General features: G+C 40.8%; 1 protein-coding gene across 5 annotated transcripts in view; it reads right to left on the bottom strand.

Moving 5' to 3' along the window:
- Positions 1-6,364: 6,364 nt before the first annotated feature.
- Positions 6,365-15,273, bottom strand: part of NR5A2 (nuclear receptor subfamily 5 group A member 2) — a 356,855-nt gene continuing 347,946 nt past the window's right edge. For all 5 annotated transcript variants that reach the window (XM_086957712.1, XM_086957721.1, XM_086957737.1 and 2 more), the window contains one exon: positions 6,365-9,522. In XM_086957712.1, coding sequence (XP_086813838.1) covers positions 9,275-9,522 — 248 coding nt within the window. In that variant the 3' untranslated portion in view covers positions 6,365-9,274. The remainder of the gene's footprint in view (positions 9,523-15,273) is intronic.

The following is a 15,273-nucleotide window of genomic DNA, read 5'->3' as shown; positions in this document are numbered from 1 at the left end:
AATACCTGTTTCTTAAACCGTAGTAGAGTTTCAAATGTCTATTTTGTGATGATATTAATTAATCATATACGATAAGTACATTATTAATTCATTCATTCAATTAAATGTTTAGAACTAAATAACAAAGCAACAATTAAGCAGAAAAAAAATATTAGTGGGTAAATCTGGGAATAAAGATAGTTTGAAAATATTTAAAAATAATACATCGTCATAATTTCTCATTAATTAAACATTTTTAACATCCTTGAAATCTTAGCAAGTGTTTATTTGCTTAACTAATTTGAAACCTGAAGCTTAAATTGTGTATGAAATGCATAAGCATTGCCCACAGTTGTGCCCCATTCTTGTACAATGGAGATGACTCTGCAGCGATGACTACTCTCTATAACTAGCACTCATACACTCATACAAATGCAGAGAGCAGTTTTGGAGCTAGACGTTTTTTCAGTTTGATTGTGATCCGGATAGCACATTATAAAAGAAGGTCCTTGAACTCTAGTATATGTTCCAAGAAAAGAGAGCTGTATCAAGAGAGCTGTATCAGAAACTTTGTCAAGCCCCCTTTCTGATTGACCAAACGTTAAGCTTTTCCAATCTCCATCCAGTATTATCTGCAGAACATGAAGTTTAATTTACTATAACATAGTTTGTTGCAACAGCCTCATTCTGTTACTTTTGTTAGATATTAGAGTGCCCCCCTAAAAAGTTGTTTTGCCACTCCACTAGTGTTCTTTGCTGAAGAGCCTAATATTTTATTAGCCAAAGAGAGAACAGGAATGTCTATAGCTAAAAACATCTGGGAATTGTATTTTTATGTGAAATGTGAGATTTTACATTCAAACTCATGAAGATAGTCAGGTGTTTTGAAATCCTGTCGAACGAGCACACACAAAAAGGTGTCTCATCATATATACAATGGAACAAAAAGGGCAGACATAGACATTACCTCTTTTGACCTACTCAGGTCTGGAGCGACCTATTGCCAGAATCTCAGCTCCAAATAAACTATCTTCATCATGTGTCAAATAAACCTACTCACCCCATTCACACATCTAACACCTCTAACCTCATTCATATATTCTACTGAGCAATGCACACCTCATTTCACAAAACAAAACATTCAATTGATGCTCATCAATGCACACTCTGCAGTCATACACACTCTTCATCACTGAAACCTTGTTCATACCCTCCTTCACACAAATCCTGGGCGTCCTCATCTCTGATGGTTATAGCATTCAGCACATAGGCCACACACTGAAAACAGGAGTTATAGATAGGACATCCTGGTCCTACACTGTTAGTAACTCTGCCTCACCTACGTCTTTCAATCCCCTCACCTAACAATACCCGCTCTAAACCTCCAAAAATACCTCTTCTTATCTGATCTACAGATTACCTAGAAAAAAACTATTATTTCCTGGAAAATATCACAGATTGCAACTTCTCTGCTTCAAATTAACAGATCCACCCCAAATACCTCAGAGGCTTCAGTCTCCATAGCAAAGGCATTACAAAATCCATAAAGGAAGAATTCTATACACTTCTCAACACACTGGAAATAAAACAACTTGTCAATAACCCAACCCACACCAAAGGCAAAACACTTAACCTAATACTATGAGTATCCCCCAATATCCATTGTCAGGCACTTAAAGCCTGCTGGATTACCTTATGCTTCGCAAAGCACTCCGTTCTGCACTGCACTAATCCTCTCCCAGAAACCACAGTCCCTACTTTAGTGAGCAAGTGCAAAACCATCAGCCTTTTCTTTACTGAGAAGATTGAAAAAGTGATAGCCAATATCATTAACACTCCCACTGTCCTCACACTTCCAGTCATCCTCCATTGCCTCACTTCCATATAGACTTCTAATCTCAAGCAATGGTAAGGGCAATACTGGGGATGCACTGGTGAGATGTTAAAAAAAAGAGTTAAAAGAATTCCTTATTCATTCGGGCGCTCCTCTTCCTTTGGCCTACCATTCAGACCAGACTGTTCCAAAAATGCGAAAGTTGATGAAGGAGCGTCAAGTTCAGAAAATAAAATATCATCAATCCATGTTGCAATCCGTGTTTTTTATTCACACGATTAATCAGTCCCCACTGCTTTGGCATCTTGGTGAAGAATTTGTTTTGCTCAAACGAAGTATGATTCAGCTCTCGACATATATAAGCTGTTTATGATGTCCTAGGAGGGCGAAACACGTAGGCCGTTTTTGAGTTAGGACTATTCGTCTGTAAGAAATCATTCAATTTGGAAGAAACAAATCCTCATATTGGTTTGAACATACTATTTTGGATTGGATTGAATATTTTTTTGGGGAACTTGAATCTTGTGAAATTCACTTGAATAATAATAAACACGGATTGCAACATGGTTTGATGATATTTTATTTTCTGAACTTGATGCTCCTTCCATCAACCTTTCCATATAGACTTCCATTAATCTAGTCTCTCACAATGAACTCTACAATGTAATGAACTCTCCTCTAGCAACCTCCTATGAAGCCAATAGCCTTCCTTCTCCCGCTCATCGAATTCTGAATGTCAACTAACTTCCTGAAACTAACCCCTGCAAAGACTGAGTTCCTCCTGTCTTCAACAGCATCAAAAAAACTCAAATTTAAGTCTTGTTCTCCAAATTAAACCCATCAGGATTCACCCCTCAACTGATAGACCATGCATAACTCTGGAGTTTGCCCTCAACACACCTCTCATTCAAGCAACACATTGCCAGGAAGCCCAAGACATCTTGTTTCCAACTTTCAATTTTGAAAGGTTGAGAAAACTCCCAGAAGATGACATCAGAACAAGTGTACTAGTTTTATCTCTCTCACATCTAGATAGTGGCCACCCCTCGCTCAGCTGTCTCCAGGATACAACCCTAGCACCCCTGATAGATATCTCACAGGCAGTAGCTTAGCTCATCACCAACTCATAGAAATTCAACTGCATCACCTTCACCTTAAAAGACCTTCACTGGCTCGCCATTCCAGTTGGATCATCTTCAAGACCAGATGAATCATTTCTAAAGCCCTCAACAACTACATGGAAGCTTTCCTTGCAGACAAACTAGATTTACAAAAGGGGGCGGTGATGAACAGAGTGTCTGAATTGAGCAGACCACTCTTACCCAGTCCAAAGATCAGGGCTTGATCCATCACCGTTATTTATCTCACTGCCCCATCCCAGCTCAGAACCTGGCTATATGCAAATCAGTCTGTCCCTGGCCCAGTGCATCATGGGAACAGGGCAGACTAAACTACCAAGCCAATTCTTTACCAGAAAGGAGACAAGCTACCGGGGACCGGTTTCTGGCATTTCAGCCTCTTCGGCCCGGCTTGCTTGAATCCTGATGGAGCAGTGAGAAAGGGACTCATGTCTGAGTATACCCTGCCACACCTATAGTGGCCAAAATCGATTTACAAAAGGGGGTGGTGATGAACAGAGTGTCTGAATTGAGCAGACCACTCTTACCCAGTCCAAAGATCAGGGCTTGATCCATCACCGTTATTTATCTCACTGCCCCATCCCAGCTCAGAACCTGGCTATATGCAAATCAGTCTGTCCCTGGCCCAGTGCATCATGGGAACAGGGCAGACTAAACTACCAAGCCAATTCTTTACCAGAAAGGAGACAAGCTACCGGGGACCGGTTTCTGGCATTTCAGCCTCTTCGGCCCGGCTTGCTTGAATCCTGATGGAGCAGTGAGAAAGGGACTCATGTCTGAGTATACCCTGCCACACCTATAGTGGCCAAAATCGATTTACAAAAGGGGGTGGTGATGAACAGAGTGTCTGAATTGAGCAGACCACTCTTACCCAGTCCAAAGATCAGGGCTTGATCCATCACCGTTATTTATCTCACTGCCCCATCCCAGCTCAGAACCTGGCTATATGCAAATCAGTCTGTCCCTGGCCCAGTGCATCATGGGGACAGGAACAGACTAATTTGCATACAGCCAGGTTCTGAAACTGGGATGGTGCAGTGAGCTAAAAAACGGTGTTGGATCTAGCCCTGATCTCTTGACTGGGTGAGAGCTTTCTGCTTAATTCAGAGACTCTGTTCCTCACCACCCCTTGTTGTAAATATTTTTGTCCACCCTAAGCGTGGAAGGGTATTCTCAGATGTGAGACCCTTGCTCATTGCACCATCAGGATTCAAGCAAACCGGGCCGAAGACGGCTGTAATGCCAGAAACCGGTCCCCGGGAGCTTGTTTCCTTCCCAGTGTAAGAATTGGCTTTTGTAGTTTGGTTTGCCCTGTTCCCATCATGCACTGGGACAGGAACAGACTAATTTGCATACAGCCAGGTTCTGAAACTGGGATGGTGCAGTGAGCTAAAAAACGGTGTTGGATCTAGCCCTGATCTCTTGACTGGGTGAGAGCTTTCTGCTTAATTCAGAGACTCTGTTCCTCACCACCCCTTGTTGTAAATATTGCAGACAAACTAGCCACATCAGGGGGACAATGCCAGAGCAGGAGCCTCAATATAACCAGACTAGAGGCAAAACTTGGCTAGAAGGAAATGCCTTCTACATATGTGTACCCAGGATCTGGAAAATCATGCTATATGTTATGTTAAGTTAGTTAAGTTATATTAAGTTATGTTATGTTATATTATGTTATGTTCTGTTATGTATATTTGTAAAGTGCACTATCACTGCTAGGGTACCCTGGTGCTGAGCAGGTGTGTGTGCCTAGCCCTTCCTGGAGTGGGTTGGTTAATTGAAAAGCCATGTCTACAGGTTATTGCAGAATACTTCAAGAAGAGATAAGGAGGCTCTGATGTGGAGCAATGTAAGAGAAGGCCCAACCTCCTGATTTGGTTCTGCTTATGTGTGTGAGTAGGAGTCCTTTAGAGGGGTACTGGCTGGTTGATGGAAGAAGATGCGACTATTCAGGTAGGTGCTGCCTACGTTGTGTAGTGGCTTGAATGTGTACGTGAGGAGTTTGACATAAGCATGTTTCTGTATCGGAAGCTAGTGGAGATCTGTGAGATATGATGCAATGTGATTTCTGTAAGGGAGGTTGAGGATGAGACTGACTGCTGAGTTCTCTATGGTTTGTAACATTCTAGTGAGCTGCTTGGTGATCCTGGTATCGAGGGTGTTCCCATATTCCAATTTGCTGGAGACTAGGACAGGAGTGACAGTTTTTCTAGCGTTGCTTGGGAGCTGTTTTAAGATCTCTTTAGGGTGTGGAAGCAGGATTAAATGACAATGCTGACTTGTGTGATCATGTCCAATTTGCTTTGATGAATATTCTGAGGTTCCTGGTATTGGTTCTGGGTATGGGACCAAGCTTGGCGGTACACCAGTTGGAATTCCATGGTGAATTTTCTTGCTGAAGATCACTACTCTTTCTTGTCAGTATTAAGTTTTAGACAGATGGCTTTCATCCAGTTAGCAAGTTTGGTCATTCAGGCAGTGAACTTGTTTCTTGTATAGGGGTCTTATCCGAGAGGGAGAGTATGAGTTACATGTCGTCGGTATAGGAGAGGATGTTGATGTCATGTTCCCGGAGGACATTGGCCAGAGCAATTAGGTATGCGTTGAAGAGGGTAGGGCTTAGGAACATTGAAGCACTCTGCAGATGAGTTTGTGGGCCTCGGAGGAGTGAGGTGCATACTGACAGCTTGTGTTCTATCTGTTAAGAAGGAGCCAATCCAGCAGAAAGCGGGTCCCTGCATGTCAATCTCATGCAGGGGCCTGATGAGACTTGGGTGTGAGGCCATGTCAAATGCTGCAGAGAGGTCCAGGGAAATGTGGGCCTTCGAATCCCCTCTGTTAAGGATCATGAGGATATCATCTGTGGCGGTGATGAGTGCTGCATCCTTATCGACATCAGATCAGCACTGACTCAACTACAATGTTTTGAAAAGCTGAAGACGCACCACTTCAATGGGTACTACCCCTAATCATACGGTCTACGTTTGACCTTCCTCAGAGATTATATCTTGAGATACTGGAGTGTACTTTTCCTGTGGATAAGCAAACACAATTCTACAAGTTGAAAAGCCCTAGTCATAAAACCGAAATATGACTTGAGACACATTAATTTGTTCCAAGATGCAACTGAAATTGGAATTTTCTCCAAAAGAATTAGTCAGTATTTTGTAAACTCATGTGCCACTAACTGAACAAATTAGGGAAGGTTTGGTAATGGGCTGCAATTTCTACCATGGTGGGGCAAGTGTAGATAGTTTGCACATTGCCAAACAAAACAGGGAAAACATGATCTGCATGCTATTGATGAGAGATAAACCAGGTCTGATTCCTCAGCATGTGTCTTGTACCTGCAGTGCAAGATCACTCTCACAAACACCACAATAGCAATAAAAAAATTACACTGCTACTTATCTTTTATACTATTGTATTTTTATTTAGCCCTGTACATAGATCATTGTGATCTGTAGACAACAACTCACATTTCCATGTTTAATAGACTTCCATCCGTGTAATAGTGTTTTGCCGTGAACAAAAAGGCGATTCAGACTTTTTTTTACATCACAATCACATGGACAACATAAAGTGTTTGTTGGGCTAATTATTTTGGCCAAGTGGCTCACATTTCTATTGGGATGTGTTATCTGGTGGTAACTCTAGTTCAGATGTAAATGTATAATTGTAAAAGGTGGATTTGGTGCCCAGTAGTCTGGCAATATTTTTAACATGTTGTCAATAAATTTGTCAAAATAGTTTCACTTGTTTTCCAAAGCCAAATTATTGAAAGAAACATGTACTGTATGAGCTGAAGAGGCGAGAATGTATGTGGTTTGTATCTAAGCATAGAGAAATGTGTGGCAGCAGTTTAACACAAGTCATAAAATAGCTTGTTTTGGTCTAACACAGAAGTTATAATTGATGTCTTTGGTATACAATGTTACTGTACAATGCTTACAAATATTTTACAACAGAACAATGATTTTTAGTTCACTTCAACACTGGAAGTAGCAAGTCTCATAATTTACAATAGATTTTAAATAAAGTACATTGATGATTATAAAGATTTACAAACATTTATTTGAGGAAATTATTCCAATTTTTAAAGATGGTTGTATGTCCCTGAACTATGTTCCACTAACTTGAAGACATGCTACAGTAAACACATATATTTGGCTTCTTCATTCTGGATATATCTTACATAAAGGTGAAACCAATGAATAATAAATTAGCATTGTATTCATCTACAATGAAACTATGATATACAATAAAAATAAACCATTGCATAAATCCTCACGAAAAATGAAGGGGCTGAAGAATTGTATAAACTTTCTACAAGTGATTGTACAGCCAAAAAATAAAAAAAATCTAAATGAGATTTCTTTCTTGATTTTAGTGTCTCTCGACATAATTAAGTACTGGTAAAAAAATTACCAATCAAAAAAAACTGAAAATTAAAGAAATCATTGCTTTGCAATTTGTATTATCACAGTTCTTTCCCACAGGACGTAATGCATGTAAACACTATATTATATCTGAATTTAAAGTACTAATACTTTATTTTTAAAAATACACTAATTCACACTTGCAAAGTTAACTTTCTGGAGAATGAAATAAGGCAAGACTTCCAAACCATGGTATGATATGTAATAATACTGATATCTTTGTTTCCTGACAGAAATGCAATTATTAGTCCTTCTCCAAAATGTGATTTATCACAGTCTTTCATCTACTTCGTATGAACTGGAACATCTTCACTCTTTCCTAGTTGAAAAAAACTTTTACTGTTTTGCTTTCTGGCTGACATGGCGTCCTTATGATTTTTTTTTATTCTATGTGGTTTCCATTGTACAAATCTTAGCTTTCCAAAGCCAGTCACCCTTCAACAAATGTTACTGCTAAAGCATATTTGGCCAGCTTTTAAAAGTTCCCTAAGAGTGTGTAGATACCAAGATGTATGCAACTTTCCTGTGCTGAGAGAAAAGCATGGCTCTTGTAGACATATGCTCCCGATTTCAACACAGGCGCACACGCACAAGGCTGCTTTGAAAGGAAGAAAGTAAACAGTGCTCTTCCTACCTCAGTTGTTCTACTAAGTTAGTAGATTTTGTGATCATTGCTAACAGCTGAAATGTAATGATTTATACATTATTTTAGAATCATTTTTGAAGGTTTAACTTTTTCTTAACATCATTTTCTGCATGACGTTATGCGCTGGCAATATCTTAATATCTGTTTGCAATAACCAAACGTTACATTTCCCCAATAAATAAGTATAAAAATGGTATTGTACAATAGCTTTTCAGGGACGAACACTTCTTCGCACATTTACCATGGTGATCAAACGGCTAATCTACCTTACCATCTTTGTATTTTCTTTGTTGGTTAAATAAACAGTACCTATACCGAGACAAAATACCAAATTATCTTTATTACTGACGGAGTGACAAGCAACTTCGTTAATGATTATGAAGGAAACAATTCTGCAATACCAAAACATATTCTTATATGTAATTCATGTACTTGTGTAGGTTTTGAGTTCAAGTTCGCGTAACACACACCCTCAATTTGAAGTTGACTAAAGAGGCTGCTAAACACGTTTTGGATGCTGCTTATGTCCCATATCAGGCCAACACCGTAGCATTATAAATATACTTTGTTTATTTAGATCTTAGGTCTATCTCTGCAATTAGGCATTATATTTTTGTATAAGCTAGAAGAGGAGTGTTCTCTTAACAGACACCTAAAAAGAGATTGAAACATTTTTTTTTTATGGTTCAAAATACTAGAAGATGTCCTTGAAGAACTGACATAGAAAACGAACTACATTGAGAAAGTGAACACATTTTTGCCGACTTTTAGTAATAGTTCAAATTTCCTGAAAAGGTAGCACACCACTCGATGGAACGTGTTCTGAGTTGTTGAGGTATGGCGTAGATGTTGGTGGGGTGCATTGTGGGTCCAGTTGGTCTTGCTCTACAGAGACAATTGAGTGCACTGCCAGGTTCTCCACATGATTCAATTTACAGCACAAGTGTGTTTCTTTATTTTGTTCCTTGGTAGTGGAAATAAATCCAGTTTGATCTACAAGAACTGTTCCATCACTTGCCACACTGAGTCAGACATCCAACCAAAGTCTCTGAGGATGAACAGCTTGTGATTCGCAGTTTTGCCTTACAAATACCCTGATACATCACTTATTAGTATTAAGTATTTGATTTCCACACCATTAGCATAGTCTTACAACCAGTTTCCTTTTACTAAGGGCATTGCCTGGAGCAGCTCAGAGTGTTCGTCTTGCAAAAGTACCAGCTCTTGTGGTCGCGCGCTAAGCTCGCTTGGCGTGCAGCATTTCGATGAGGAGGTTATTGCACGGCACATCCCCGTTCAGGTGTTTGTAATAGAGGTACTCCTCGGCCTGCATGCTGATGCCCCTGATCTCGGGTAGCCGGAGGAGAAGCTGCCCAAACTTGTCTGTCTGCTGCGGGTAGTGGCACATGGTAAAGTCCAACAGAGCCGAGTTCACCTGTTCATGAACACCCTCCACCAGCTGGAAGTTCTCAAGGTTCTTGACATCTACATGGGAGGAGAAGAACAAGATGCAAAATGGCTGAGTTGCATTTTAATTGCTGTTTACCAAAGCAGTCTTCCACAACAGAATACCTGTCTCTCCAGATAACATTCTACTTTACATGCTGCTGAATATGCAGCAACCTGGGCCTTATTTTCTGGGGACTTCATCAAATGTGGTGTTAAGCGTGCAACACTGCTGAACTCCTTGCATACACCTCGAGTCAATTAGACTCCAATACATTTCGAGCAAGGTCAATGGTCCTGATACAGCACAAAGGGGAAGGGTGAAATTTGCTAAAACACAGGTCGGTAATACATTGCCAGCAAATGAGCCCCCCGAGGCAGAATCCTCTTTAACCTGCTATATTACGCAATTCATATCTCTCTGTATTCATTTTTCTGATCCAAGGTGAAACCTGTGTCCACACTAGGATGTAGTTAATTCCAATAAAAATTGACAGGGTTCTTGCTTCTGTTTGACGTTTTCTAAATGACTCGGAGAGGCTCTCACCGGCCTACCCCCTGGTAATGGGCCATCTGGTACACTCCAGTGGCTGCCAAAATAATTTTCTCTACGAGAATCCGTCAAAAATCTGTATTTCAGTGACTAATGATCTCCATATAATAATGTCCATGCCCTCGAGGCGGAGAACTGTGTCGGAGATTCGGGATGCCCTTTGACCTGCACCAAAATTCTGGTTTTAATTATTTTTTCCATAAATCTACAATGGTGACCTTAATATTGTTAAGACTGGTATTATCATTCAGGCCAAATATTTTTTATTCATGATCTCAAATTCACAATTGAAAACAAAAATAATTTAAACTAAACTCGAGATTACAGTTAATGATAAATAGAGCAATTATATGCATTGAAGTGTGTTCCCACTCTACAGTGGGCATTAACTCCAGTTAATTGACTGCCCCTCAATTATGAAGTCAAGCCAAAGGAGTGTTCACATAATAAGAATGTCGATTAATTCCCAGGTTCAAAATCTGATTGACACAGCCGTTATCGGTATTCTGTAGAAGATATTAAATATAACCATATTGAGTAATTTTACTCTTGTACAAGTGTTTTAGTTTTAAAAAAAAGCCGGTTTACATTGTATACGTTAAAACATCAGGCCGGCTTTGATACAACCTTTGTGGTGTGCTAGATTTTCCTACGAAGTGGACACTAAGTGCTCGACTGCGAATTAAGGACTGTAATGACATTGAGGAAAATGTGCTTTGCAGATAGCAGCGAATGTCCCAATAGTGTTCTTTGGCAGACAAGTGATGTCCTATCTGTCACATTTCCTATTCCATAAAACAGTGGTGTCCAACTTAGGTCCAAGAGAGTCGGTCCATGTTTTCAGAACAGCCAGGCAACAAATATGTACATGCAATTAATCAAAATAGAAACCAATGACATGTCCTGATAATCTAGCATGGGCCTTGCCCTTCTGGGCCTAATTTGCACACCCCTCACACAGATTCTCCTTCAGTGGTAACTGTCAAAATATCCCAGTGAGATTTCCAAAGGATCCTATTTAGCAATTCTACCAATAACGTCTGCCTATGTATGGCGTTAAATATATTAGGATTGTTAAAGCCTCTTGTGTTTGTTAGTGTCGAATACCACACCTCGACCCCTTATATGTGGATGTCCTATGCACTTAAAAACAGCGATGCAAATTACTCGGTTATGTGTGGTCTAGTTGTCTACATATTGATTAACAATGTCACTGTCAATGTCAATTGACATTACCATATTGATTAAGTATTGATATCAAATATTCATAGTAGAAAAAAGAAGTTTGGCTAGAGTTCTTGTGTACTTAGTAAGATAATGTAGTGTAGCCTGCTTGCTAGAGTTTTGAGTACTACCAGTGCACATTGGTGCTTTCATACGTCTAGATTCAGCCCATGCGTTAGTTAAAAACAGCTATTATTGTGAGCAAGAGAGAGTCCATACTGTGGTGCGCATGACATGAGTGGTCAGTGTGGGTCTCACTTACTAACCCATACCAAAATTCCCCCCATTTAATGGGTCCATATTTCACACCCGTCCATTCTGCTTCATTGCTCCTTCTCTGTTCACCTTTCAAACTGAGACTAGACCCCGCTCCTGCATTCGACCTGTTCGAGGGCTTGGCTGCCACTGAGAGCCGTGTGGGGTGTGGGGGTGACGTGCGGTACGAGGAGAGGAAGCTCAAACATGGTCTAGGTTAAGCAGTAGGCTGTTGGAACTGGAACCAGGGTAGCTGAGTCAGTGACAATCACAGTTTATTTAGCTGACACCACCATGTGATCTTGGGCAAACAGCTAGGTACCGGTACATTGGCATGCACACACTGTCAGAGCGTAGAAATAGTATGCCCCCCTATTGAGCACTACTCTTAAGCAAGCATTCTAAAAGCAATTCGGTCTGGCCTCGGGAAGACGGACGTGGTATTTATAAGTATTTGTTTATCTACTTTTTACAAGCATATGCAACGGAAACCAAAAATTGAAACATACAAAAAAGTAAAAATGCTGCTGTTGACAGGTAGACATACATTTGTAAATAAATAAAAAAGTTAAAAAGTGCACTTCTTTTCAGCAACTGGTTACATGTGATCAGGTCAAATTAGTGCCATTCACAGTGCAAGGCAGCCAATAGAAGTGGGATGACCAACGTTGCTCTGGCTGGTGTAAGCAAAATGTGAATGACATTTGAACAGGCCAACGGAAGAAGGGGGCCGGCCAAAAAACCTTCTATTTAGTGCTTAATTTGTAAAAAATATTAAGTGTTCTGGCTTTCATCAGGAGGCTACTGTAACTGACATCACAGGTAGCCCTTGCCAGAAATGCCAATGATGGTAACAACACAACTGCTAACCAACACACTCTTACAAGTGTGGCAATTGTGACCAGGGCTTTAAGTGGGGAAAAAAACTGGGGGTGCTCTAAAAGGGGCGTGGTTAATCTTGTAAAGGGGTGTGGTCTATCCGAATAGGGGCGTGGTCTTAATCAAGATAACTAGAATTATGTGCTTAAGAAAATCATGAAGTCGCATCCAGCAAAAGATTATAAAATAAGCTAAAAGGTATATTTATTAAGTATAATCCATAAACATACCAAACATTTTCGTGTTCCAATGTAGACAAAACACATGCATTAGTAACTGCATCTGTACAAGTACAAGCACGATCTTGGAAAGGTAATGTGCACCACAGCTCGCCACCTGACATGGCTCGGGGAGGACATCAAATTCGAAAAACTACAGGGCAATCCGACTGCCAGTGTAAACCCAAATTTATTTACTTTCACCTTGTCAATATTTTGATATCAGTGTACATCCTTCACGCACAGTTGCAACTGTAATATGTGATCACTGCTCTATGCACTATCAGAGAGGCCAAGGATTGGATGACCATGTATTCTGAACATCTTTCTGACACACTGACAGGCTTTGTCAGAAATTGAGACAAACGGGCCTTCAGCCTCCACTTTAGGGCTCTCAGTCAGTGCTCATTATAAACTCTTTGAAGCGACTGTTCAAAATGTGTTCTACACGAGAATTATAAGCTACCCCCAAAAGAACAGAAAAACAACGTCATGAAAATAGCTGACACTCTTAGGGAGTGCAAGATTACGCACAACGTGTAAAATTTGAACAGGAAGTAAATCGGTGACATGGATTACTTTAACATTTTTTTCACACAAATTGTTCATAACTCCATCAGTGTTATTTGCCAGAACAGTTAAGGAAATTATTCTAGGGTCTGTTTTTAATTATTACCAGGTCTGAGACTCACAGGGACCCGGGCCCACCTAAAGTCCTGGCCCCACACCTCCTATGAGGACATTTTCTTATACAATTAATACAAGTGTTCTCACTCGCCGGAGTGAGTATGTTTGCTAGCATCTGGAATGTTCAAGATGATAGGCCTTTAAAGTGCTTGTGGAACAAGAGCGTTTTCAGTTTGATAAGTTACTGGAAGCAATGATGTGGATGGCATAAAAGTGGAACCACTTGTCGGAGCGTAGTAAAAACCATAAAGGATGTGAGGCTACATGTAGCCCCAGAATCTTTCAAGTTGAGAGCGAGTTTGCAGAGGGTTGACATCTAGTTAATTTTCGTAGCATGGGCAGCAAAGGAAGGCCTTGAAGTGCGCCTCAATATTGATTGTTTTTTTCTTATTTGTATATTTGATTTATGTTGTCAAAAAAATCTCAACAGAAAAAGAACATTACTAAAATGGTAGACAAATGGATAACTAATTTCCCCATCTCTCCAATGCAAAACAGGCGTCCAATTCATTAAGTGAAGGTCGTGCTGGAGCAGGCTGCCTGGGGTCCTCTGCCTCTTCAGTTATTCATCATCCCAGGCTGGCCCCACGACGACGACGTTGCTCCTGCGCTGGAAAGAGAGAAGGGAAATCCTGAGAGAAAATGTCTCTCTTAAAGGATTTCCCTTCCTCCAACAAAGCTCACCTGGCATGACGTATACCTCCACTACTCAGTGAGGAAACAACTCTCACTGCAGTAGCATAATTCCTTATCCTTAACTGAGAAAACATCGCAGCAGCAACCGCCAGGGCTTTAAGTGGGCCAGTTCTGAGCACCGGCAGTTTTATTTTGGGACCCTCGAAACGGGTCTAAAAAAAAAAAAATGAAGAAAGGTCTACCTTTGCCAGCCACGAAAACAGAGCCCGATAGAGACCCGTTTCGAGGGCCCCCAAAAAAAACTGCCGGTGCTCAGACCCGGACAGACCCGGCCCACTTAAAGCCCTGATTGTGACTATTTCTTGTCCCCTGAACTATAAGAATAACTTAGGTGGCAGGTAGTAGCCATTTTTTGATGTACATTGAATTAATAGTTAACTGTTGTTGTGGTCATCTCAAAATGTGCCAGGTAACAGACTGTCGCAAGCACTGGTGTTGACAACTAAGTGGTGGTGCCAAGTACCGGAAACCACCGGCTAAAATTAAGCACTATAATCTATGTACCTGTTTTTTTGAGGAGGGGCGCCCTCCACATTAGAGGAGAGTGTGCCTTGCATTGGTATAAGCGCTCTGATTCATAGCGAGCAAGGGCAGGTATTACATTCTTTTTTAAACACCCATTTTAAACTGTTCTTGATGTTGTGACGAGAGATAACGCATTTTTAGCCGCTAATAGGTTCCGCTCCCCATACAAAAGATAGACACCGAGGCTTGGAGGCCTTGCAGTGAGAAACAAAGGAGTAAGACCCCCCGTCGCAAATTCTAACCGCGGCAACCTCTTATCATCCCTTCTACGGTAGCCACTCGGGGACTAATTAAGAACTTTTTACATGAACCCTCCGCGCCACGCGATCACAGCGCGCGCATACATTTGCCTGCCCCCATTGATGAGTACACCCTGAGGTCTTTTTGAATACATTGTATGTTTTATGAGCGGGGGCCGTAGCTCTGCTGTCATACGCCGACTGCTGGTTCAGCCTCTGCCTTACCTCTGAAGATGAAGGCACAAAGATTCGATTAATTAATACATTCTTAGGCGCAGTGTGAAGCCTCTTTAAGCTGCGAATGCGACACTGTGGGTCTGGTTTTCACCAATAAATGCGCCTCTAAGAACTGCTGACTATTATACGACAACACAAAATTAAACATCTGTAAAAATGAAATAACCAACGGAAAAACTGGCATTTTGTACTTCCGTGCTTGTTGTAAAAAGAGTCTCTCCGGTCACCTGCAGGAAAGAGCACGCACGTGCAAAGCGCTTGTAAAAAAGGAAATGAA

Source organism: Lissotriton vulgaris, chromosome 1_1 (assembly GCF_964263255.1).
Source record: "Lissotriton vulgaris chromosome 1_1, aLisVul1.2, whole genome shotgun sequence".
Taxonomy (NCBI): domain Eukaryota; kingdom Metazoa; phylum Chordata; class Amphibia; order Caudata; family Salamandridae; genus Lissotriton; species Lissotriton vulgaris.
Note: the sequence above shows the minus strand (reverse complement) of the source record. Positions and strands in the feature narration are given on the sequence as shown.